General features: G+C 48.7%; 1 protein-coding gene across 6 annotated transcripts in view; it reads right to left on the minus strand.

The window, feature by feature from the left end:
- Nucleotides 1-26,423, minus strand: part of PPP3CC (protein phosphatase 3 catalytic subunit gamma) — a 37,827-nt gene that overhangs the window by 3,643 nt on the left and 7,761 nt on the right. For 2 of the 6 annotated variants that reach the window (XM_037371665.1, XM_037371663.1), the window contains exons 2-13: nucleotides 17,222-17,419; nucleotides 16,801-16,925; nucleotides 10,686-10,797; nucleotides 8,362-8,507; nucleotides 8,042-8,181; nucleotides 7,387-7,464; nucleotides 7,198-7,292; nucleotides 6,355-6,480; nucleotides 5,322-5,399; nucleotides 4,338-4,364; nucleotides 3,327-3,408; nucleotides 2,705-2,802 (exon numbers count right to left, since the gene is read on the minus strand). In XM_037371665.1, the coding sequence (XP_037227562.1) occupies nucleotides 2,705-2,802; nucleotides 3,327-3,408; nucleotides 4,338-4,364; nucleotides 5,322-5,399; nucleotides 6,355-6,480; nucleotides 7,198-7,292; nucleotides 7,387-7,464; nucleotides 8,042-8,181; nucleotides 8,362-8,507; nucleotides 10,686-10,797; nucleotides 16,801-16,925; nucleotides 17,222-17,419 (1,305 nt within the window). Of the gene's footprint in view, nucleotides 1-2,704; nucleotides 2,803-3,326; nucleotides 3,409-4,337; nucleotides 4,365-5,321; nucleotides 5,400-6,354; nucleotides 6,481-7,197; nucleotides 7,293-7,386; nucleotides 7,465-8,041; nucleotides 8,182-8,361; nucleotides 8,508-10,685; nucleotides 10,798-16,800; nucleotides 16,926-17,221; nucleotides 17,420-17,505; nucleotides 17,717-26,423 lie in introns of those variants that run through there. The other 4 variants (XM_037371666.1, XM_037371664.1, XM_037371668.1 and 1 more) reach the window with 3 other exon arrangements.

A 26,423-nucleotide genomic window follows, 5' to 3' on the forward strand; every position in this document is an offset into this window, starting at 1 on the left:
ACAGTGGCATGCAAAAATGAAGACAGAAAAAAAAAAAGAAAAAAAAAAGAGTGACAGTGAGTGATCTAACATCATCGCTGCGAACGCAGAGCCCACAGCCTCCCAGCCCCAGTGGAGACAACCGTAATCAATCAAAACAGCGGGCAAGAAGGGGAGGGGGGGGGGGAGGGAAAGGTGACAGGAGCTTGAGAGGAAGGCTGAAAGGGGACTCCCTCGGGCTTCGCGTCTGCTGAGCGCTGACACGGGGAAGTCTCCTTTCCTCATGTTTCGCTGGACTCATCACACAGATCGATCCGATGGAAAGAAAGAGAGAAGCAGAGACGGCTTTCTGCTGCATGCACCGGAGGGCTCGGGCACGCAGGCACCCCACGGCAAGGACGGTGACAGTCTCAGACCGAGCCATGGGTCTCCACCCGCACGTACGGCCCCTTTGGCTCCGAGTTCGGGGGTTCTAGGGTACCCTGGCCACCTCCAGAAGGTAAATTGTGTGGAATTCACCCCAGGCAAAGCCTCAACCACCAGAGTCAAGCAAGGGAAGTGACCCTGAGGGGTGTGATGACATTTTGGAGCAGGGGGGAACGGAGGGGCAGGCAGTTTGCTCTCTGGGCGAGGGCAGGTAGCAGCAGATACTAGGCTGCTCCACTCCCAATGCCTTGAATTCTAAGAAATAAAAATAAAAATATATAGGCTGAGGCTTCAAATCCAGTTTGGTTTCAGCTCCACCTCCTAAAAGCGTTACCAAGCAACAAGGCACCATAAAGCTGAGCAGCGTCCCCCTTCCTAAATCTGCTGCAGCAGCTGGCCAAGTTTTGGTAGTCCCTGCCTCAACATCTGGGAGGAGGCCCTTCCCTAGAACAGATCCCCTGCTTTCAGCCTCAAAATGCCTTCGCCCCCCCCCCCCCCCCCCGGCTTTGGACACAATACAAAGGCCACGGAGAAGGAATGGAGTTGTGGCTGAACATCTTTGCTCCAGATTCGGTGACTTTCTTCAGCTGATTTTGCCAAGCCATGCTGCCAAAGGTTGGCAGGAGGCTCAGGGAGGGAAGAGGCCCCGCCACCGCTACCTGCGGCCCTCTGTCTCCTCTTTCAGGGTGCAGGGGACCCCAAAAGGGGGGCAGCCCCTCTTCTCCCCGCCGAGCAGAGCGGCTCCCAGCACGGCTGCTGAGGGAGAGCCTGTATGTTCGCCAGGAGGCTGCTGCGAGCAGACGGCGTGGTGCGACGGGACGTGCAAAACGGGAAGGGGTGAGAGAAGGGGGCACGACAGGGAAAGGAGCGTGAGAAGGGCACGAAAAGCGGGGTGCGGCCGAGGGGAGCACGGGGTGCCAGGGGCAGGGGGGTGGGAAGCCTGCGGTCACGGGAGGAGGCGGCAGCAAAGGTCCGGCTTGTTTGTCCTGTCTCAGGGAGCCAAACAAATCTCGGCTTCTTTACTGGGGGGAGCTGGCTGGTAGCCCCTCGGGGGAAGCCCCTGGAGAGGGGAAGGTGCAGCACAGCCCGCTCCCCACGCCGTCAGCTAGAGGGGCAGAGCTGCGGCACCGTGAGCGAGCCGGCTGCTCGAGCCGAGCTGTACCAGCCACCTTCCCACTCAGGCTCTGTTCCCATGCCTGCAGCAGAACTGGGGTGACAGAAACCATTATGGTTGCTATAAAAAAAAAAAGGAAATAAATAAATAAAAAAAGTATTCCTACTCCTCTACGTGCAGAGAAACCCATGGGTTCGGGAGCGACACTGCACACGCTCCCCCCTGCAAGGAGCGGGCAGCAATATTTACACGTTTCTCACTTGTGAACTATTTAATCAAGGCAAGGCAACCCCAGAACATGCCCTCTTCTGAGCCTGCAGGAAATTACCCAGCGCTGATAGGAAGGGGAAAGCAGGCTGGTGAGATGCCAGCATTCAAAGGCTGGCGTCAGGAAAGGATTAAAACACTAGATTACAGGATTCCCTCTGGGGACACATGTTACTATGATAACTCATTCCCTGACCATCAGCCAATCTCCCTGCCCTGCGAGTTTCAAGCACACAGATCGCTAGCTCAGCCCTGCTCTCAGCACACTAATAAGACGGACCAGTTGGCTGCTGAGGGAGGGAGCAAAGTATCTGCCAGCAAGCACAGAAAAGAAACCTCCAAACCCAGATCAAAACCAGGGGGCCGAGAGAAGTCTTAATATGAAACATACAGGCCTGGAAGAATGTCCCTCCTTCACCCAAACCTGCGTGTCCCTCCTTCACCCAAACCTAAGCTTCCTGTTTGGGATTCACAGGGTCAGAATTGGAAGGGTTTTGTTTAACGAAGAACAACCAAGCAGGCGTGTTTACCGTTATGCTAGCACACAGCAGCAGGTAGGTGAAGCAGAGGATGCTCATCATGCAGAGTTACAGGGAAATAAACGATAAAAAGCATTGCAGAAACATACAATAAAGCAATACACATGCTTTAGGCAAGGGTGCTGTTTGTTGTCTTTTTTTTTTTTTTTCCTCGTGTTCCCCTCCTCGAGGCTATACGGGGACATCTTGGAAGGCTCTCCACATCCCCACCTACATTTCTGCTTTCTCCTATTTCTGAATCCTTCCTCCCTGCGAGCCTGAACCATCTCTCGGGTCCCCCTGGCACCCTGAAGTACGCCTGTGGGGACCGACTGAATGGTTTTCGGGGGAGCTGAGGACCAGGTATAGAAGAGCAGAGGACAGGACCATCCATACTCACCGGTCTGTAAGGTCTGCCTCCCCCCTGAGAGCACCCCCAGGGGCAGTGTACCTGTGGGAGTCAGGCCCTTGAGAGTCAGCACGCTCTCGCTCTCCTCCCTGCAAAGAAGAGGCAACACAATTAGTTACCGAGAGATTAACGCAATGGTCATTTAGGTCCACGCCGGACTGTTAGCGGCATGAACACCGGCCGCCTGCCCTGTGCTGACCGCAGGCAGCACGCAGCCGACCTGCCGGGCGCCGAGCACAGCCCTGCCTCCTAAACACAGGAGCTCTGCTTACTCAGCCACGACGCATCAGAGCCGCGGCACCAGCAAATGCATCCCGAAAGGGCTCAATATACCTCAGCAGCAGCACTTCTGCTGGCAAAGGGGCCAGGGCTCGAGATGAAGGTTTCTGAAGACGGCCAAGCACACAGAAAGCACCACCTCGAGCCTCTGGAGCAAGTTTTGTAAGACTCCTGTTCCCCAGCGGGACTCTGCCTGCCTGGTGCACCCTGGCCACCGCCTCTTTACCTAGCGAGGACGTATCAAGCTGTAGCCCTATATACAGCACCAAATTTACCTTCATCAGCCAGACCCCAAATGAAACTCAAGACCCCAAACCGTACGCTGCTTCCTTACCGAAGAACGGAGAAGACACGTGCCATCTTCCCAATGGCTCTAATCTTATTCCTGATGATCTCTTTACGGACTGTTGTCCCACCTTAGGGAGAGAAAAAAAACCACAAACGCCAGCATGTTTAAGGTTTCCTGCTTTCCAGGCACAAGTAATGTCAATATGAAGCACCTGCCTGACTCCAGGAAAAGAAATCATGATTTACAGATTCACAGCTACACTCTTGAGAGAAACAGTGCTGAGAGGATGGCGGTCAGGATGGCAGTGAGAAGGGCAACACCAACGAGATGACACACGGGCTTAAAGGTCTAAAGAGAGTAGAACCACCAAAAGAAACGGATCGGGTAGGTCTTGTTCGAAGCTCACCAGGTTTGATCACACTACACAGGATGTAACACAAATGACTCAGCCATGTAGACACAGTTTTGCAAGGCAGAACACTGACGAATCTGACTGCTGATGAACACTGCAGAACACCGGGCTGTGCTCGCCGCGGGGAGGAGTGTCACGCAAGCATCAGCTTTGGCATCCAACACGCACAGTGAACGGCTGGCCGGAGCCTTGCAACTCTGCTTTGACCCCACACAAACACAAAGTGAGATACGTGAACTCCCCTTCCGCTATACAGACCGAACGTGAGAGAAAAAAGCATGGAGGGTAACTGAAAACAAACAAAAATCAAAATCAAAGAGGTAACAAATACATCTCCTCTCAGCTGAGATTCCTCACATGGCCCAACTACACATTAGGACAGTACAAGCCAAACCGGAGGTCTAACATGCACCGATGGCTCAGCCATGCACTAAGTGGCTGCATTCAAAAGTCAGATAGAAACGTGACCCCGTTTCTCAAGTTCCTGGAGGAACGCAGAAGGGTTAAAAAACACATGGCGCTTATGTTAAAACTGAAAGGGGATGAAGAGACTGCCCAACTAGTCAGCTATTCAAATCCACTCCAAGGAAATCTGGTGGCACAGGCAGTGAAAATTAAGCTTGTAGCAAATTCTAGCTGGGTACCTTTCTGATAGCTTGAAATGTAGTGATCTTCAGGGAGAGGAGACACCAAGAAACAAGTAGATGAAGACAGAGATAGAAGAAACAAATTTAATTTTCATGGGAGGGAGAAAGAAAAAAAAAAAAAAAAAAAAACCAACCAAAAACGAAATGCAATGGGAGAAGCGGGTTAAAGTCTCAACCTGTTGACCGAAGCAGCGGCACCTTGTTGTGCCGCAACAGTGACTGACTGTCCTCCACCCTACGCTGATCTGCGCAGGCAGGCAGCCCCCCCGGACCCCCCCACGCATGCTCAGAGCCCCACTTCTCACTGCATGCCCCACGGCTGCCCCCGAGCTGCCTCTAGGTCACACCGGCTCGCTCTCAGGCGATTCCCCCCCCCCCACCCCATATAGAAACTGCAGATCAGCTCAGCAATTCTTTCGTCCCTTTTGTGCATAGCTTAAAACCAGGGCCAAAAAAACGCATTCTGCTTTTTCTTTTTTTTTTTTTTTTTTTTTTTTTGGGGGGGGGGGAAGATGTGTGACATGAGAAGCCACCTTACAGAGGAGTTCACTGCAACAGATGAGAAGAACTGGGTAGGCATTTTGGTGCAGAAAAATTCTGAACTGGGGGGGGGGGGGGCGGAAAATAACCATTTGGGAAGCAGTCTCTGTAAGGAGCAGGAAACCATTCTCCAGAGTAGCTGGCAAGAAGCGTCTGTCGCAGTGAATGTAATTTAATTTCTCTGTGACTGAATAGCAAAGGGGGAGAAAAAAAAAAAAGAAAAAAAAAAAAAGGAAAAGAAAACCCAAAAAAGCAACCATGTTTCCTACCCACAACTGCACAAGGGTTGGCCAAAAAGGAACTGGAGACCCCGGGCTGGGCATCCAGCTATAAATCAAGTGCTGATCACTCTGGAGCTAGCATCACACACCTTCCCCACCTTCACCACCACCCCCCTCCCCCCCAACTGTTACCAGCTCGGTCGTAACAGCTTTTTTTTACCTTCCAATGTCTCATCACCATCTGAAATCAACTCATCATCGGAGCATATGTTGAGGATGTTAACGAGCATTTCTGTGACTGTAAGAAGTACAGACAGGAAGATTAGAGAGGCCTGGTGCACACACTTGGCAGGCAGAGGTATTTGGAGGACGAGCTGGACAAGCAAACGATTTCAAGGTCATTTATACTCTGGAAGTGGAAGCCCAAAGACAATTTTAGCTGCATACTGCTGGTACCTCACAGCAGTACCCAGAGCAGACGACATATTTTACACCTTCTGCCAAGGAGGTGGATGCAGTCCAAGCACATCACAGATGAAACAGACGTGGGGAGTGGGGTGCCAACATTCAGGCAGAACAGCCTGAGCTTGCTGAAGGTCCCACCTCCCCACCCTGACCCACACCAGAGGCCACCTGGCTCCGAGAACGTCAAATCCGGGGAGAAATTCAACCTTTGGTTCCTCAAAGTCAAAAAACCCCTTTGGCACTTCAGACCTTGATGCCACACTCCGAACATACAACACTGGGGTGGAATTTCAACTCACCAGGAGATGTAAAAAACCTTTTGCTGAAAAGTTGTGTCAAAGCCTTGGCCATATTTTAAGCTGCCTCGCCTCCTTCAGAAGGAAGTAAGACTTTAAACTGAAGTGAATGCTTCCCTTTTGGGTGGGCCACAAGCCAACAGGAGAATTTAATTCCTCTGTCGCAAACCCAGAGCAAGAGAAATGTCTCCAGATTCTGAGGTGGGGCTACACCACCCATGATCAGCTCCATCAGCAATGCAGAAGCAGCAAGAAAGGATCGTTTTATGGGTAACGGCTTTCTAAAAGAAGTATCCACAATTGTTTTCAAAAAAACTTTACCCAGTAATACGAATACGCAGATCTCCTTGAACCTGAACTGCTTTTACCTGGTGTTAATGAGTTACAACACTCTCCCAACACATTTAATAGCCTGTGGGACAGGTTTCTAACACACAGGGTACTGTGACCAGCCACTGGGCAACCCGTAACAGAAATCCAAATATCTCTTACCCTTCTCCCCTACAAAAGGCAAAGACCATGTGAAGACATCCATGAAGTTTGGAAGCCAGTACGGATGAGGGGAACAGTTGAACTGCCTGATGTTCATGACATTGTTTTCATATTTCAGTACAGCAGCTAGGAAAGAAAAAGAGAAGATGACACGTCCATAGGTGCTATCAATTTCTGGGAGTTGTACCCGCGCTAATGAGGCCTCGTCACCAACAAGGGGTTGCACTCATGCAGAATCAAACTATGAGCTCTCCAAAAATCAGAAGGCTTAAGCAGTATTTTTTCAGTTTACCCATTACGTTGTTTCACTAAAGCTTGTTAACAGTGAAGGTCAATTGAACAAAGCCGTTAAAATTTATCCAAATCAGAAGCGATGAACACAGAGCCGAGACCCAAAGTGAGGGGTAAAAAAAAAAAAAAAAAAAAAAAAAAATATCCCCCACAGCCGAGGAAAGTTCCCCATCATACTCCTATGGTTTTAGGGGCACGGGGAAATTAAAAGCTTGCCTATACTTGCAGCTTTTTTTTTTTTTTAACAGCAGCATTCATCAATAGTGCTCAGCTGTCACGTGGCTGGAAATGAAGGCATTATTCTAGGCTTTATAACTTGACAGCTAATTGCCAGAGTAATACATTAAGTCTCCCAAGTCAGAGAACCCAGCCTCTCCCAGCTCCCCAGCTGCCATCAGTTTAGCACACAAAGCTCTTTTTCATTTCATGCGTGAGAATGCAGCTCGAGGAGAGGGCAGAGTGGGCAAGGGAAGATGGAGAGGGATTTCCTAAGCACGTGAAGACAGCGCTGACATCCAAACAGCAGCAGAGCCCTGGCCTTGCCAGCCTTACCCTTGTTGTTATAGACATCTAGGTAATTTGGTGCAGAGAAGATCGTGATTAATGAAGGAAAGCCTGTTGTCTGGCTCTTCCTGTACATTCGGTACCTGAAAAACAGGTCAAGTGTTCAACACACCCGTCTTGCTAAGGAGAGCAGGAACACAGACGGAGCCTGCTCAGCTGCCAGGCTGCAGCACTTACCCAGCGTCCTGGGCTTCGTGAGCTCGGATTACAGATAACAAACTATTGTTCTGCAAAAATTCACAAACTGCAGGATAACTGGAAAATAAAAAGCAAGCGTACATCAGGACAGAGCAAAGGAGAACAGACAGCACGCACGGTCTTGGTTTCAGGAACCAGCCACTTGCAGCACCCATTTGGTTTGTGTCCAGCATCCCCAAACAAGGCCAGTATATATTACATCATTCCAAAATTAATTGCAAAGCATTCTGTTAAACAGACCTCTGGTGCCAAATCTTCCCTACCAGCCGGGCTACAAGTGGTCTGTTAGCACAAATGCTTCTCTTTGAGACAGGAAAAGATTATTTCCTAGAGCTTCTGGTACTGTCCAATGCCTGAAAACCACTCAAAAGGCACCCTGCCAGCTAAAAGAAGCATCTCTGCTGTCTGATACCACAATTTCATAAAGCAACGTATCCAAAGAGAGCTCAACATTACAGGACAAGAAAAAACAAACAAGCTTTTGTGCATTAGAGCCAAGTGAAGACTTGTTTTTCAGAGCCAGGGACACTGTAAAGTCCCACAGAGCGCAACGTGAAGAATCTCCCCCCACACCTTAGCGCAAGGGGAGACAAGAAGCTCTGCTCCATCACAGCCCCCTGAAACACCACTATACCTGTAGAAATAGGAGCAGCCTCGAACAGTGTTGTGGGCGAAATGCTCCAGTGTTTTTTCATTGCCGTAATCCTCTGATGGATCGGACCAGAGCAGGTCACACATTGGACCAAAGGCTGGAGGTTCCTTAAACCTGTCTAACTGAAAAAGGTACAGAAAATCAGGACAACGCTGGTGAAAGCTGCAGCAGCGTACGCACACCTACGGTGTGGACACGCGGAGCACAGGAGCCTCACCCTGGAACCCCGTGCAGGCATCAAGCAAGCCATTAACGACATGATTAATTGTAAGCTACGTGAAAAGACCACGGAGATTACTTACTTTCCTAATGTCGTCTAGACACGTGATTTCTGGAGACAGTCCTCCATGAACACACAGGAATTGCTGGTTTAAGAGGGCAGCAAGAGGAAGACAGTCAAATGTATCCATGCACGCATCATACACTCGCTCCGAATACTTGATTCGACCTGGAAAGATGGGGGCAGGGGGAGGAAAAGAGGGAAGAACTGAATTAATTTACTCATTTACACAACAAAGACTGCTCAGGATGTTAAGAGGAGCTTTTTTAGTATTATTCTTTTTTTTTTTTTTTTTTTTTTTTTTTTTTTTTTTTTTTTTTAAAACGGGGAGTCATGCATCCAAACCTACTTGGTGTAAGAAGCATTAAGCAAAGCTTTGATCAGCCAAAGTGCTGATAGGGAAGTTCAAGGCACCCAGCTCCTAAGCTGTTATGGAAACTCTACATCCATGGCCCACCAATTTCAACTTTGCACCATTACGACTGGAAATGCTGACTTAAGACGATGCTTGTGGGACGGGAAGACAAAAAGGCTTCACAGTAATCTGGACATGGCCAAGAATATTAATCTCCCTTCAAGCTATTTTCTAGAACACCTGCAGTAAGATTAACATAGCAAAGAGGCTAGGTGCTTGCCACTGCAATAGAGAACCTGCAATAGGAATAAAGCCAGCCCATCACTCTCCTGCGTTCATACCGCACCTCTGGACTCCAGAGAGTCTTACCAGCCTCAGCTGCTAGGCACATTATACACTAGGAAATGCAGCAGCTGTTTAATTTGGCACAGCAATATTGCACAATCATTTAAGATAGGAACTGCCTTTTCAGCTGGACGCTGAGTGCTTTGACTCAGAATTTGACCGAGATGCCTGCAGCGAAATGAATCTTCACACAGGACCTTCTCAGGGCTACCAGTGATCGCAATCTCCGCTGGATGCCCCATCTTAACAGAGGCGAGGAGGATGTTTCAATACGTTAAACAGAGATACCGTGGCCTTTCCAAAAGCAGCTTAGCTTTTACAGCAAGCCTCCAAGTATGCTCAGAAATATTCCTCAACGCTTCCCGTTAGAACAGAGAGCAGGAGCAGAGACCACCGCATGCCAAGCACGTCTGCTTGCATCCGCAGCCCCTTCGCAGGGCAGCGATATGTTAATGTAGCCATTAATGTAACGTATGTAATGTAACGCAGCCTTCCAGAAAGCTGCATTACTGCTATAAAACCTGCCTCTGCCTAAAGCAAAAAAAAAAAAAAAAAAAAAAGCACATGGATGGAAAGTTTACCTTTCCTCCAACTTTGTTTCAGAGATACTAACAGGTTTTTTTCAGCTGCAGGCTACAATACGGGAAGTGGAAAGGCAGTATCTTCTTTTTCCAGAGGGGAAAAAACCCATCACCTCTGGCTCTCAGGTTCAGATTGAGCCCAGCTCAACAGGAGCTCTTCTACCACCACCTGATGACTACAGTATCCAGCAGAGCACTGGCTGGTGTTTTCCAACTCACTTCTGAGTAAACAGATGTCATTATCCCAGGTACCTATCAGCCTTACCCCGGTCCAACAGCATCCAGAGCTGAAGGACTACAGCTTGGACTTGTGTCTTGCCTGTAACTATTTCTTGAGGTCGGGTCCCTGAGCAACTATCCCCTAACAGAGCGCTGCATGCTGCTGATGGATACCTTTTTTATTGCTCCGAGGAGTGACCGTCACCCTCTGGGGAGAGCGGTCATTCCCCGACCTTTCACCATCCTTGGTTTAAAAATATGGAAACGCTGCACAAAAACATCTTTAACTCAACAAAAAAAAAAAAAAAAAAAAAAAAAAAAAATTATCTTAAAGGTAATGATTCTCCCTAGTGCAAACGCTGAGGAACAAATCCTTTATTTGTTTCCAATTGTAATCACTGATCCCAGCTGCACAATCTGGAGCTGAAAGTCATTTGGCAGTAATTATATGTTGCTGGGTCTGAAAGTCAGGGAGGGGTGGGTGCGTGCAACGGGCTCATCAGCGAGACAGGGAAGATGCGTTTGCGTTTCTTCCATCCATGCTCACCCTTCCTAACCAGAGGGCCACATCTACATGCGCTCAGTACTTCACAGGACTTATATATCTGGGGTTTTTTGGTGGTATTTTTTGGTTTTGTGGTTTTTGGGGTGTTTTTCTTTTTTTTTTTTTTAGCAGGAGCTGAAATAGATGAGCTACATACAAAGGAAAAAAAAAAAAAAAAGACAGTAGGTTTTTACAGCTCCGGAGCTAACCAGTATCACTCCTAGCAGGCACAAAAATTAAGACCCACACCTGGCCACAACACGTTAATATCTTTAAATCCTTCTTATGCTGCTGATACTTACATTCCTGCTTAAAGGTGAAGTATTCTGTGAGGTGCCTGCACTCATGGTTCCCTCGAAGGAGGAACAATGTTTTGGGATGATTTATCTTTAAACTCCATAAATACAGCACGCACTGCAAGAAAGGGAAGGAGGAGATGGCATGTAATAAAAACCTTTTATAGGGCACTAATCATCTGTAGACTTCACTAAGTGTTTCTGGGAAGACACCCAACAAGCTGAATTCAAAGTGGAACCCTGATAGAAACCCAGCTCCATAATCGGCAGTAGATCTTATCTTGGCCAAGTGGGGGAAAGCCACACCGAGCATTTCTCTATATTAGGCCTGAGTTGGAGAAGTGACAAATGAGATCGCATTCAACTGAAACCGGCTCTGGGCTGGGTGGGGGCAGCTTTTCCTTCCAGCAGAAACCGAAGCAAAAAAGCACCCATTTTCAGAGCAGCAAAGCAAAACCAGCTGCGCGGCGAGATGTGCGCTCCAGATGTCCCGCTGCAATCAAAACCAGAGACCGGCAAGTACAACAGACAACCATCTTGCTAGCCATTTTATCAAGTACATTAAACATCAGAAAAAATTAAACTTGATCTTCCCCACTGACTTCCCCCGCCCCGTTTTTCTGCTTACGCTACAGTCATGTGAAGTTCAAGTTCAAAACAGGAAAAGCCCAGCCAAAAAAATAAGCTTAGTAAAGCCTTCTGGCTTTGAAGAGGGCTTTCCACATCCCCTATCTGAGCAGCAACACTTGTAAGAAGATCATCTTTGAGGAGGCGCAGAGCAAAGTCAAACTGAAACAATCATTTCTGCCCAAGTCCCAGAAATATTTCACGGTGTCTTTCCAAAAAAACCCTACGTGAAGAAGGGAAGGGCTGGAAAGCAAGCGTGCTTACCCTTCTGCGCTATAGGTTGTCAAGCTGACAGCTAAATCGGCTGGTATCTAGTTTGGGGAAATGTTATCACATTTCCCCTGTTGATTTTGAGTGCTGGAAGGACAACCCATAATGACAGCAAGCTCGAAGATCTGGATTAAAGTCTCTAATAAGAGCTTACCCTTTAGGCTGACATGCTACAGAAACAGCACACCCTTTGAGAACGTGAGCCATGAAGTCTGTCAGCAGTTTTGCACTTAAAACTTTGCTGATCTGGTGCACAGATTTCTGGGAACCAGCTGCTGTGGCATGGAAACAACTTCCAGAACCAAAATAAACCAGTTTCAAGTTAGTTTCCAGTACAGACACCTTAGATACCACAGTATTTAAGCACTGAACCTGCAAGGTAAGCTCTGCATTAGTCATTCCAGCTGCATGCAGGGAGATCCCTAAAACCCCAAGGAGCTGTAAAGCACCCGTCTGCATCTAATTAAGAACCTGACCCCACAGAGAAAAGACTTGATTGCAAATTCCGAGTTCTAAAACTGAACAGAATCAGGGCCAGTGGTAGGTAATTCAAGGTTAGGGCTAGCAAAAAGATCGTTTTATTGCCTCTGCTAACAGGATGAATGCTCCCAACCAAACGATTTATAATTTATTCTGTGATTTAAAGCTTTAACCTCCTGTGTTCACAACCTAAATGTCACTCTTCTGGGCTAGCGTGAGAACTGAAAAGTGAAAGCCACTCTAAATGAACCGAATGACTTGCTAAGGACTGGAGAAAGCAACCAGCCCTGGCAAAGCAAGGAAGCAGAGATGCACACCAGTAACGAGGAGGATCTTGGATGTGTAGAAGGCCAGCGACTTGCAAGAGGAGATATTTAAAAACACATTCAAAGTCTTTGAAAAGTGAAAGGCAAGTGAACGGAGTTCATTCCACACCACAATTCTTCCTGGGCACGCGGCCTCTGGAATCGCTGCAGTTCCCTGTGGCTTGCGGCTATTTCACAAGGGCAGGGGGGCTGCCAGGTACGAGTGGGGTAACGGCGAGTAACGGGCGTTCAGCAGCCCTCGCCAGCTCCGGAGGGGCTGGAACGAGGAGCAAGGGAGGTTTCTACACTCGCATGCCTCAGATGCTTCCTGGCGTTCTGTGCAGATCCCTTTCCCAGACTTCCAAGGCACTGTGCCCAGGAATTGATTACCGCGTGTTTACAATAGCCTAGCAGCAACTTCAAGACAATTACGGCTTACTAGGCTTAAATAATCTACTTCTCTCCTTATTCTGCCTATCAGCGTGAAGCCCAAAGCCAAGCACTGAGGCCTGCGCCCCCATTTGATCCCCCCCCTTTCACTCACAAGGGGAAAGCTCAGCAGTCACAGCAGAACTGCAAGAGGAATCGCTAACTGCAACCCCAACGCAAGCGCAGGAGGGGCTGCTGCCGAACCCGCCGCACCGTAACCTCTCGGACCTTTGACAAAACGCAGCATTTACGAGAAAAAGTTTTAACACCGAGCCCGCCAGCTCTTCCTGGAGCGGGCACGGAAGGGGCAGCGCAACAGAATTCCTGCATCCCGGTGCTGCCTTTGGCCCGTGAACCTACACCTCGCAACACTGACTGGGTCTCTTTAACAGCATTCTGGATAAAAGAGTGCATTCAACCCTGGCGAGCTTACCGTACATACAAATCTGTAATGAGGCAGCAATCGCGTCCCATTTTAATTGGATTTGAAAAACTAGCCTGGAAAAGGTGCATGCCATCACCACACCATTTTTACTGATAAATCTAGTCTTTCCATAGATCCTGTTTTCGGTCGTAATAACTGTTTCACTTTATCATTTAACCAAACAATTCTATTCGTGTTCTGGCTTCACGGACCAGGATGGCCTCTCGTTGACTAACACAGGCAGACCTCTCTTGCGCAAGGGCTTGGAGATGTTAACTCAGAAGCTTAAAGCACTTTGAAGGAAGCATCTTTCCCCGTGCAGACTGACAAGAAAACCCTTCACCAGGATGCCACCTCACCAGCAGCCCCAGACGGAGGTGTTCAGCCTGATTTCCGTGCTGCCTGTCAGCCCTTTCACTGCCACGTCCCAGCCCGTGGCCAGTTCGTCTTGCTGTCGCAGTGGGTTTTGTGGCACGGACTGAAAGCAAAGGCGTCGCAGCATCCTCTTCCACTCGACATCAGCCCTCTCAGCTTTCACACGGTTGCTTCCCTCCCTTCTCCCCCCCCCCCCCCCCCCAACTCTTTTCTTTAAAAAAACCAAAACCAAAAACCAACACAAAACCAACCAAACCACGCTTCATGGCCTCATTATACTTACTGGGAACGAATGTTTTTAAATGAGAATTTCCCTAAGCCAGAGGCCCAGAAATAATTTGTTGAAGACATCCAGCTGAGCTGATGAACAAGAGGCTTTTGGGGTTTTTTTTAAAGGTTTTGTCTGAGCCACAAACTGCTCCTTTTACCTTGACAACCAAATAGAGCAATGGGGAAAGCTCACAAGGGTTATCTGGGCTGCTAACAAGCAGCAGGGTTTGTCTTAACACCTCCTTGGCCCCCAGTTTTGCATCTTGTTTCCTGATTGCCTGCATCAGGATGCAATTATACAATTACCTCCTATTTCATTCAGTTAAAAGGTCATGATTATCAGCTGCTCTGGGCAGGCACTCGATAATATCCCCACCCAGCACATGGATGCACAAGTTTGTGCAGTGATTCATGAAAGTCTGATGATGCTGGTGCTCCTCACCTTCCCAGTGGTGAAAGCACAGGGAAACCTGCGTGCCTCTCCATCACCTGAGCCTCTGGGATAAAGCAAATCAAAACTCCAAACCCCAAATGTTCACAGATCAGCCACCTCTGCACTTCAGAGGCCAGCTGCTACAGCTTTGCATTTTACAGTAGTCTGCAAAAATAAAGAAATAATGCAAAGACAACCATTCAGCGCCATGAACTCTTTGCTTGTAGCGATCCTCCACGCCAGCAGCAAACCTCCTGTTTCACTATAGAAACCCGTTTCTGCACACCCAGGTGGGAATTTCTTAAAACACATTGGCTGCACTTTGCAGTAGGTGGAAAGAAGAGGCACACATCAATAGGAACAAGAGAATCAAGCCTTTGAGATTCTGCTTTATCAGTGACATTTGGATCAGCCCCCGCACGTACTAATCAAAGCCCACCCTGCTTCGTGAAAGATCAATGCTAGCTCTGTGGGGTAACGGAGCGCGCCGTGGCTTTCCCTCTGCAGATGTGGGGGGCAAGGGGAAGGAGGAGAGTTGAGAGCAGCATGGAATAAAAACTTCTTGCTCAGAGCTGGCGGAGACCGAGTGCCCCAGGCTCTCGAGCCTGAAAACACCGGGCTGCCTGGCACAGGCCCTGGCTCAGAGTATTGGGTCACAACAGAGACCTGATGAAGTTTACCTGTAATTTTCAGGCCTTTCGCCTCAAAAAACAAAACCAAAAAAACCAACAATGCCTCTTCCCACTACCTCCGTTCTCCAAAGTGGACTCATCATCCATCCATGCCCCTGGAATTCTCCCATACTATCACAGCACAGAGAGACGAGGGCACTGATGCCCAACACAGGCACGCACTTCTGCAGATCTGGGAGTAAAATCTCCGTGTTGGATCAATCGCAGGGTAAAAGTAGAGAGCAGGAGAAGCACTTTGCCACCCAGGATCCGTAAAATTTGTGCATAGGCTCAGGGTACCAAAACTCTCCTTTGAAGGTTTCTTGGTTAACGCTAAAACAAATCCACATCTAGTCTCAGAAAGAACTGCTGTGCTAGAATATAATCTCTTTTCCAGGTAAATCCACAACTGCAAACCCAATTTGTGCAAGCCAAGCCATCAGAACAAGCGGTCAGATGTCTGTCCTTCCCCTTCCTCCCCAGGGGGTTATACAGGACTCCTCCTGCCAGCACCACCAGAAATCCCAACAGCTGCAACCCCACCTTTCCAGCATCCGTCCCCGCTACCCCGGAAACTGCTCATCGTCACACCTTGGCTCGCTGTCAGTATTTAGGAACACACGAAGCGCAAGGCTGGAAGTAAGCCAGAACGCTGCTAAAGCACAAGCTGTCAGCGGTACTCTCCCCTAAATCCTCTGCAGAATCCTTCAAAGAAACGCTTGCATTAACCGCCGCCTTCGCTGTCCAGGAGAGTTCCTCCCCAAAATTTAACCAAGAAAGACTCCTCTGCAGACCCAACAGCTCAGCTATTCCTGTGCTGTGGTATCCACGCTCCCTCTTTGAAGGGAAAGCACTTACTCTGTTTTTCCAGGGTAGTTTTGCCACTTTTTGTGCCTCCGTTTCCCCAAATGCCTCCCTCTCCATCCCCGCATCCATTCCATTTATCTCCAACCGGAACAAACACCCCTTTTCCACTCTGCTCTGCCTCTGTGAAACCAGAAAGCTGCAATCCCTTGGGGTCTGCAGCATTTGCTGACAGCTCTCTCATCCTGCCAGCTCTGTCGCTCACAGGTCTTCAGCGAAGCAGCAGCGGCCACAGGGACCCATCGATTACTTCGCCCTTTAAGACCAACACCTCGCAGTGTTACCCACTCCTTGGTCGGTGACATCCCACAGAGCTGCAAAATCCTAACACAGCGCCAGATGTTCGGCTGATGTCTGTAAGGCGACAGCGTTATCGTGACAAGGCAGGTTGTCACACGGGCACAGCATGGCTAGATAAACAATTAAATGCCCTGGCACTAAGCCGGTGGGTCACAGCAAGATGTACAACAGCCCCGGTGATTTATTGCTCCTTTTTCCTGACCCTGACTCTGGAATTGCGAGGTTGATGCTTTCAGGGGGACGGTAGGGAAGCAGTGACTCAGTAGCGTTGCGCCTTCTTTTCCCTGCAAAGCCGAATCCTGTAAGTTTTTAAACATTTGCTTCCCACTGCCTGGTAGGATCCTGTTGCCCGCAACATACAATCAACTCTCCCTCTTGTTTCCCTGACTGACAGCTACAAGTGATATTCAAACTTGAGTTCAGAAGCCAGAATTTAGTCATTAACCCCACCACTGCTGTTTCGCTGTCACTGGGCGAGGATCCAATTCCCAACCATGACATTGGGACATGGCTGTTCTGCCAAAATCATACTGTGAGTTACCTACAACACGATTTTCATTCCATGCAAAACAAGAGTGTAAAATCCAGCATAAGAGATCTGTATCTGCTAGCTTAGTTCAACACTTTCGGTTAGTTTACTACCAGCACCCCCAGGCTCAACTTTATTTGTCACCTCTATACTGAAGTAGCCTCTGTCCACGTAGTCTCCCAGGAAGAGGTAGCGGGTGTTATTGGGTGATCCTCCAACTTCAAACAACTTCATCAGGTCAAAAAACTGCCCATGAATGTCACCGCACACTAGGGGAGGAAGAACAGCACGGAAGAGGGACAGAATTACATGCTAAGAAAAGAAAGGTCATGACATCAACAAGGAGCATCGCATGGCTGTGCTCTGACCCAAGCCACCCCTGCTTTACACTGAGCTTCTGCAAAGATGTACTCAACCTACACCAGCAAAATCCTCTCTTCTGAGAGCTCAGGCAATTTAAAAAACCTTGCTGATGGAAGGAACACGGCAGCAAACCTGCTCCTTTGAGTGGTTCGTGTTTCCTAGATGGACTATTTAGGACTCCAGCTGCAGAAAGCTCTCTGACCTGTGATTGGAGCCTCCACTTCAATCATTGTCTTCTCGTGTCTAAGGATGGCAGCCCCATCATTGATGATCTTCAGCGCCGCATCCTCTTCCAGGCGCCCTTCCTTTACCAAGTGGCTCTTCAAGACGTCAAGCCTAGGCTTCCCATCCTCAAACACCTCCTTCAGAGTGAGCCGCTGCGTGGGAGGAAATGGGACAGCTGGAAATGGAAGTGAAGAAGTTAGCAACACGTCTCTTTTTTCGGGGGAGAGGGGAAGGGGGGGGGGGGGGGGGGGAAAGAATTACAGTCTTTTCAGCAGGAGGCTTTCGTTCCAAGCCTCAAGACGAGCATACACTCAGGAACATACTTCCACCGAAATTATGCTCTCAAATAGCGAAAGAAGAAAAGCTGTGCTGCCAGAGCAGTTGAATACACCCCTCAGCATGTTTAAAAAGCTACCGTATGCAGACTAAATGCCATATGCATCCGCAGAAAACACAGGCACCAAAGCTGTCTCCTAATTTGGTGGGGATAGTTGTCACTGTAACGTTGCATTAAAACAGGACTGCATGCAAATATCAGCAAAAGCAGGAGAAAAACACACCAGTTCCCAGGAACTGGCAATTAAGGTAGGAGGACCCATATGTAAAGTCCTCAGTTATCAGGAAACCGCACACACACCCGCAAAACAGAAGCTGCTTTCACCAAGCAACAGCCTCGCACCTCTCCGTACGGGCCTCTTCAAAAAGCTTAACCCCAAGCTTCGTAATTGGTAAATCCTGACAGAATCCAACATTTAAGGCAAAGTTAAGGCCTCACCTATCTGCAACATATTCCCTGGGTTTTAACTCTAGGTAGAAAAACACCCCATCAAAGGCTGCCGTTATTATGTTCATGCAAGGCAACTGTATTATTTGTGAGAAGGTGACCTCTAGCAGAAAGAAAGCATATGAAATTAAAAATAAGTTACGAGTCAAAACCATCTAACTTCCTCATCTGCCGTCTCCTGGGCCTGGCTAGTTTTAAAAAAAAAAAAAAGATGGAGCACACATCACCCCTACATAATATTTAAAGGCTGCATAGTGTCTTGTTTTAAAATAAATTCCAGGAGGCCTGGATGTTTGGGAAAAAGAGAAAAAACTGGAAGTCAAATGCTGTTAAACAGCCCCAAACGTGTGGCCCAGCTGCTGGCGGCTCCCGCGCACCACAGAGCAATTTGCATCTTATCACAGTGGTGCAGCACAGAGATCATCTCAGGTCCCGGAGTCCATTTCCTTCTCAAAACATCTCAACCAACCAGCATCTCCCCAGCCCTCCGGGTTCAGCCTTTTCAACACTCCCAGGTCACAGCAGGACCAAAACGCTTACAACCAAGCCCTGCCAAGGGAGGGATGCTGCAAGTCTGGATGAGGAGGAGATGCTGGGATGGGTTTTGGTGCTCCCTGGGGTGCTGCACGCCGACGTGGCATGCACAGCCCCAGGAAAAGCTTCTTACCCCAGCGTGGGTACCACAGGGAGCTGCTGCTCACCCTCCCAGCCTTAGGGACACAGGTCCCGGAGGCAGGGCTGTCCGTCAGAGCGCAGGCAGCCGGACAGACTGCCGGCTCTCCTGTGCAAACAGCCCGGGAGAGCTGAGGGTGTTCAGCCCGGAGAAGGCTCCGGGGAGAGCTTACAGCAGCCCCCCAGTACCTAAAGGGGGCTGCAAGAGAGGCAGAGATGGACTCGTTACAAGGGCATGCAGCAACAGGACAAGGGGTAATTGTTTTAGGCTGAAAGAGGAGAGATTTAAATTAGATATTAGGAAGAAATTCTTTGCTTGAGGGCGGCGAGGCGCTGGCACGGGCTGCCCAGAGCAGCTGTGGGTGCCCCATCCCTGGCAGTGCCCAGGGCCCGGCTGCCGGGAGGTGTCCCTGCCCGTGGCGGGGGGTGGCACTGGTTGATCTTTACGGTCCCTTCCAACCCAAACCATTTTAAGATCTTTGCTGGGCATCCCCCAGCCTACCCTGAAGTCGGGACAGCAAACGAGCCTTTTACAGCCGTTGTAATGATCACGGTGCCAGCCTGCTTCTGAGTAAGCGGTACCTCCAACACACCCCACGTGTAACGAAACCCACTCACTAGATAATGTACCACTGCTTCCACATCTCCCGCTTCTGATGCGATCATGTCATGTGGTGAAAGACAGATTTGCACTTCACTGTAATCCAGCTAGAGAAGAAAAATATCTGATATGCTAATGAAGTTGACGTCCTTACCCACCACCCGGTAAAGACATCCCATATGCCAAAGTGTGTTGAATCTAACAGGCGAAGCAATAGCGCTGGTCAAACAGTACAGTGTCTAGCAGAGATGCAACCCATCTCTTTTAAATGCAAATAGAGCAGCTATTTAGCTTAGAAACGCAGGGGGCAGACGGAAAAAGCAAAGAGATTCTTTGCAGCTGAACATCAATTTTCAAATAATGCGAACTGCAGGACAGAGGAGAACAAGAGCGGGTATAATGAAAGGGGAGCCGGTGCCTGCAATAAGGTGGCCCTCTTTCATCAGTCGCTTTGGAAATTTTGCTCCGCTGCTTGTGTATTTGCCAAGTGCCCCACGTGCCTCGAACGGTCCAGAGCACACGCAGTGCTTTCCCCACGGAGCCACCAATTAAAGAGGTTTAAGCAAGACCCCTGCTTATACCAACACAGGTCGGACAACATTTTTTTACTGCATATACAGCTCATCTCTACAGCCAAAAGGGGAAGAAGAAGAAAAAAAAAAAAAAAAAAAAAAAGAGACCCCTCTGGTTACCAATGAAAAACCTGACATTTTGCAGAACTTCATATATCCTGCCACCACCGCCACCCCGGATCTGTGCAGGGATGGCAGCGCTGGAGGAGGACACAAAAGTTCAGCTGGAAGAAGGGAGGCCAAAAGGAGCAGGGTGGACACGTAGGCATGGGACTCAGAGCGAGGGGCAAGGGAGGCTCTGGCACTCGCTGCCATTAAGCGACTGGAAAATTATTCGTAAGTACTTCTACAAACTGGGCAGTTGTCCTAGCATCTGCCATCTGACTCCAAAGGAAGCGAGCAAGCACTTGGAGGTCAAATGATTTATAAGGAAGAAAACAGAGAAATAGGAACCACTCGGCTCCATATTCCCCATCGCTCCAGGCCTTCAAATGCAGCCACGGACTCCGGAGCCACCCTAACAAAGTAAAAAGCCCACAGAAGTGGGGACAGAGAGCTTAATGGAGACGGCATGTGACCACAAGAGCAGTACTGCCCATCACACAATTCAGAAGAGATCCATGAAAAGCTCCTGGCATGGTCTGCTTTTGCCTTTTCTTGGTAGCCCTAGTGAGAGGAGTTATGCAAGATAAAATACGAGGCTCTGCCAATGCGAGCAGCCAAGAACTTTTATGTAGGTTCCCTCGCTGGCTTTGCATGGCTCCACTCCCACAAGGAGCTGGGCACGATAAGGAACCGGCTTCTCCTCGGCTGTGCCTGTCTGCCAGCCAAGCTGCAGGGAGAAAAACTTGCTCCAGAAATGCCAAAGAGACCAGCCCCGTCCTGGGGGTGCAGACACACAGCAAAGACCTCATGTAGGCAAGGGATTACTCCACATCGCCTGTCTTCTGCTTGCTATGCCTCCTGCTAACCCACCCCCCAAAAAAAAAAAAAAAAAAAAAAAAAAATACTTCTCAATTCCCCGAGCCAGTCGTGCTGTGCTGGAGCAGGCACCCGTGCCATGGTGCACCCAGAGCTGTCGAGCACTTCAAAAGCTTCGTGGGGGCTGCATGAAAAAATCCTCCACGCACCAGAGAGTCACGAGAAGCATGCACTGGAGCCCGAGCGCTGGGAAAACCGAAACCCAGCGATGCCGCTTTCCCCCATGCGGCAGGGGATGAGGACGAGTACTTAAGTAATTAGTGTTGTCAAAGTAAGTAATCCTGTTAGCCAGCATCACCTGTCTAAGGGCTGTAGTCAGTTTAGTGCAAGCGGTTATGTGATGCACAAATATCCACTTTTTTTTTTTTTTTTGAAAGATCTGAGTTCTATCCTTATTAACGCCCAATTCTGCTGGAGTGACCGGCACGGCGGGAGGGTGCGGAGGAAGGGGGCTCCTCCAGCAGCCAGCCTGGCAAAAGCTGCCCTGAAATCTCACACCCCCAGGGCAGCGAGAAGGCTGGAGGAGTCTCGCCCACTTTCTGCACCTATTTGCAAAACAGGGAAATAACTCCTTACCTCACCAAAAAAATGCCGTGGCTAGTCGCAGAGCACCCAGGCAGCCCGATGATCCAGGGTGCTAAGCTCCTCCTCGGAGCCAGCTCCTTCCATACGCTGCCTACAGACCATAATTCATGAAAACGACGGATAAAACATCCGCAACACTGAGCAGCCGACGCTGTGATCTTCGTGCCATCTTCCCTTTGTATACAAAACCATGTGTTGCACCCAGTCTAGTTCCAATTGTGAAATCTTTAGGTCTGGGACTTAAAATTTCACAAGGGCATCAAAACACACTCTGTAGGCTACTCCTGAGAGGAGACTACAGCTCCCACTCTACTAACAGGCCACATGCCAAAAAAAAAAAAAAAAAAAAAAAAAAGGACACAAATGCAAGTAAACTTTTGAGGTGTAAAATGGATTAAAAGGTCAGCTGTGCTCAGGGGACTTAAGTAAAATTAAGAGGATAGGGATATTTTTGCTAGACTGCCACGCAAGGCTCCATTGGCTGCAGAGTTAACACAGATTTTATTCGCTGGTCCAGGAGCAAGGGGGTACTCGCAGCACTCTGAGAGGGCATGGATAGTTAAGGATGGGGAGAATTTGACAAAAAGCTGCTTCTCTACCACCAGCTCTACAAAATTGGAGCATCACAGCCCATTTATTCACCCCTCAGTGCAAAACGACTCTACTCCTCCAGGAGAAAAGCATGCGTTGCATTTCCACATCCACACTTAAGCTGTGCCCCAATTAAGCTTCATCACGGCTCTTCCAGCACGGACTGGGTCGGACCACGTAACCTATCACCCATCTTTGTAAGAGAGCGCTTGAAACAAAGCAAAGATCCTCTCCTCCCCGGACTGGAGGCAGCAGCAGCAGACAGAGCAGGGCTGACCCATCCACGTCTCCAGAAAGAGCCAGTACCACGGAAGAGAAAATAAAGTGATCCTCAAGTTATTGTTTATATTATCTGAGAGTCCCTTGGATGACTGTACAAAGCAGCACAGCGAGATTCATTACTGAAAAAGGAGCAAGTGCTATTTGCCTGAAGTGGCAGCTACAGCAAAACTCCGTCTGTTCCCCGAGTGGTTGGGGCTCAGATGAAAAGGCGTCAACCCCTCACACTGGGGCGTGTGGGGCTTCAAGTCCAAAAAATCCCCCAGGAATATTAAACATCCTCATTAACAAACTTGAGAGATTTCTCTGCAACTCCTGACACCCATCTGGAAGTGAATGTGAAGGGCACTGAATGCAACAGCCCCTTTCCCTGCTTGCTCCTCATCAAAGGAATGATATTACAGATAAATAGTTGAACAGATGGTTACAGATGCACTTTGGGGAGGGAAAGAAAAAAAAAAAAAGTACATTTTGGGCATTCTGAAGCAGCCAGTACAGCTCAGACAAAACTAAGCACAAGAAAGCCATCTTTTCTTAGACACAAGGTACTAACAGCTTCCAATTACTGCACCCTCTTCCACCCAGTGCTTGGAAGGCATCTGAAATATTTGACTGACGTTCAGCTAAGAGTTTGACGACTGGGGATGACAGATGTCCATCTGCCACAACGGAGATCTGACCGCTGAGGAAGCCGGACCTGGCTGTCAAAGGTAGAAATGTTCACAGGGAAAAGTCTGCAAGGGAGCCGTCCGTACCTTGCTTTGAAAGGCGGAGAGAAAGCTGCCTCCTGTGTTGAGCTGTGCATAGCATGAGCAGCAGGTCAGGGGGTTGGTGTGGTTTTTTTGGTTGGGTTTTTTTTTTTTTCCCCCAATTTCCAAATAGCCCAATGTTATTTTTATCAGACGTTTCTATTCCCATTCACACCTAACCTACATTCGTCTATTCAAAGTTGAGTCCAGGGCTCAAAGGGAGCCAGCTAAAGGTAATAATCTGGAGAAGTTCAGCAACGAAAGGCAACAGCCGTGCCATTTTGTGCTTGCAAAAAGCTTAAGTTTCAGGATCGTGCAGAGCTTTCACAGTCATTAATGGGGAACAAAACCCTGGAGGCAAGTGATGGATGTCACTGTTACCTACAGCAACGCTCCAGCGCTTCTCTATCAGGGGGTCCAGACCAAAAAGCAAGGATGGGTTGAACCCCAGCAGCTTGTGTAAGCTTGGCAAATTTAAACTTGCTGTTAGTCCTAATATTTATTAGCAATTACCCAATTTCCCATGGAATAATCTTTATTTTCTCAAAATTATGAACCATACAAATTCCTGGTCGCAAAATGCCGAGATGTCTTTGCTTTAAGAATCCCTTTGCCGGTTTGCATGACATTTTCTCTCCCCTGGGGTGCCTCAGGGCAAGTTTACATGAGAGTCTGCAAAAACAGATGTATGCTCAATACCAATTTTTCAAAGCCTAGACCATGCCCTGACAAATAATCTGTGTCATTTTTCAGTCCGAAGCAGTGCTGGCACAGGCACCCTGACCCTGCTATGTCAGAGAACTGCTGCTCTCTCCAGCTACAAGAAGCTACGTGGAAACAAAGTGATCTCGAAGTGGAGCAATACCTCCTACCACCTGAGAAAATAAGTAACTTCTCCACTTTCCACTGGACTGTGCTAACATAACACTAGTATCTCAATAGGGTCACCAAGTAAAGCAAACACCTTCCTTGCATAAATGCAGCAAGAGCCAGAAATAATTACTATTGCCATTTCTCGTCTGCCCTCCTCCAAATTTCTGCATGTCCTTTTTACCCTTCCGAGGGCAGCAATTTTCCTTTCTTGCTACGAGTAAGAAATCCCAGATTTCAGAAGCTCCAAAGACGCGCAAATGGAGCAACAAAACCCCCAAACAAACAACAACAAAGTTTTGTTTCTCAGCCCTCGAAGAACTGCAGAAGGACCCAGCCTCATGCCCAGCTCCTGCACTGAGCATCGACCAAAACCACCACACATCCCATCCCCGTTAGCAGAGATTATCTGGCACACGAGACTTTGGGTATCTTTCTCACCCATTTTGCAAGTCTGAACTCCTACTGAATGGCAGCTCCTTCAAATATACAGGAGCATTAAATGCAGTTCTTAACGCCCCAGTTTTATCCAAAACTAGCCAGAGCTGTGCTGCCGGAGTTGAAGCCGGCCTCCCAGTGTGCAACTGGTTCAGAGAGCTCGGTCTGACCCTTACCTTGAGCCAGATTCCTTTTTGTAGGACAGTCAGACTATCTCCTCACAATAACCCTAAAAATACTTGTATTGTACATTGAATTCTATCAAGCTGAATGATTTCTTCGAAGGGGGAGAGACACCGTCATCGCAATACTAGGCTCGAGCAAAACTGAGAAAGACGAATCAACTGAACCGTTCCCCTCAGCAAATCTGCCTTTACCTGATTAACTACTTTTCAGTCATTCAAGGAGTAACACCCAAATTTTTCAGGCCACGCTGACTTTTGGTTACTAGAATCTGGCACACGCAGCCTTTGCAGAAGCCAGGTGCATTTAATTCCAAAAAAAGCAAGCGACAGCCTTCTGCATCAAAATGCAAGTACAAATATCACGTGTGCCAAACGAGCGTAACCCGGGCCACGCTTAAAGCTCCCCCAGACCAGCAGAAATATTTAGCGCAAAGCCAAGAGGCTAGAAAACCATAAAACTACCTAAATCAAAATCCCTCTGTGCATTTTGGAAGCCATAAAGCTTCCGAAACCTTACAGCTACCTGAACTATGCTGCTCACAGACTCCTAAAAACTTCACTTGCAACTGAATTGAAATCCTTAAAGTGTTCTGCTGGCAAAACATCTAGCATGGCCAGTAAATAGTGTTATCAGGCTAGGAAAAAAGAAAAGGTGCCTTTGTCAAAGTAAACCACGGCTACTCAAGGAGGGTTCACCAACAGAGCTGCGTGCCAAGTTGGCCACGGTGGGCAAGCCCAGAGGCAGATATGGTGGCCCCTTGCCGAGCTGCTGTCTCCTAAGGTGGAGCCGGCACCCTGCTCCCTCTCCGCGCTCCTCAAGGAGCCGGGCGAGATTAAAACAGTGAGTATTTAATTAGAACAGAGGCGACTTAAGACTGTCACCGCACATCAGCTGCCCAGCTCAGCCAGGAGAGCTGCTGCAAAGCTTTCGCAGCACCATTCAGCTCTTCACACCGGGGTTTCTGCCCCCCACCAAAACCGAAGCCAAACCTCAGCTGCAGCCGAGACCCAGATCCATGCTGCAGTGTTGGTCTTGCTCCTGTCAAAGCACTCTGCAGCTCAGAGATGGTCTCAAAATGCACTTGGTGGGCAATGAACTTCCTCAACCTCTTCGGGAGGGATGCAGATGTTAAAATCAGACTTGCTTGCAAGGTCTGCTGAGCTTCCAGCACCTGCATTGCTATGTGTAGGTTTGTCTCTTAATGACCAGCACTGATGCGGATTTGCCTGGGATTGTCATTGAGACAATCTGCCCAGAGCCAAGTCTTCTGCTGGGAACACGGGTTCCTTACATCACCGAGTGCCGGCTCACCAGCCACTGTCAAGGAGAGCACATAAGCCCTCAATACCAGCCTGGGAAAAAAAAAAAATTAAAAAAAAAAATCTCTTTTGAGACCCTCACGCTCTATAGGCTTTGCAGCAGTTAAAAATCTATGTATTCCTACAAAAGAATCGCTCAACAGCACACCGACCCACAGCAAACCTGGCACCTTCCTCTCCTCAGGTCCCTCAGTGGGATGGTCTCTTGGCCAACTCGAGGGAGTCACTGCTAAGCTTGAGCGAAAAAAAAGAAAAGGAAAAGAAAAAGGCCGAGGTCTACAGCAAACAGCTGCAGCTACTTAAAAAAAAGTGAGCTCACCAAAGGAGACGGGAGGGGATTCCTAGATGTCAGCACGCAGGGAAATTCACCACCTGTTTCACAAGGTTAGCAAGCTGCCAGCGGGTCCACTAATAGATCATTAATACAAGAACAGCGGGGTCTTTGTGTCAAAGGCAAATCCCCCACCTGCTGGTAAATGTAAACCTGACCCCACGGCCGGCAGCGCAGGCGAGGGGGTGCTGGCTCCAGTTTTAAAGCCACTTTACGCAGAC

This window comes from Falco rusticolus, chromosome 20 (genome assembly GCF_015220075.1).
Source record: "Falco rusticolus isolate bFalRus1 chromosome 20, bFalRus1.pri, whole genome shotgun sequence".
Taxonomy (NCBI): Eukaryota; Metazoa; Chordata; class Aves; order Falconiformes; family Falconidae; genus Falco; species Falco rusticolus.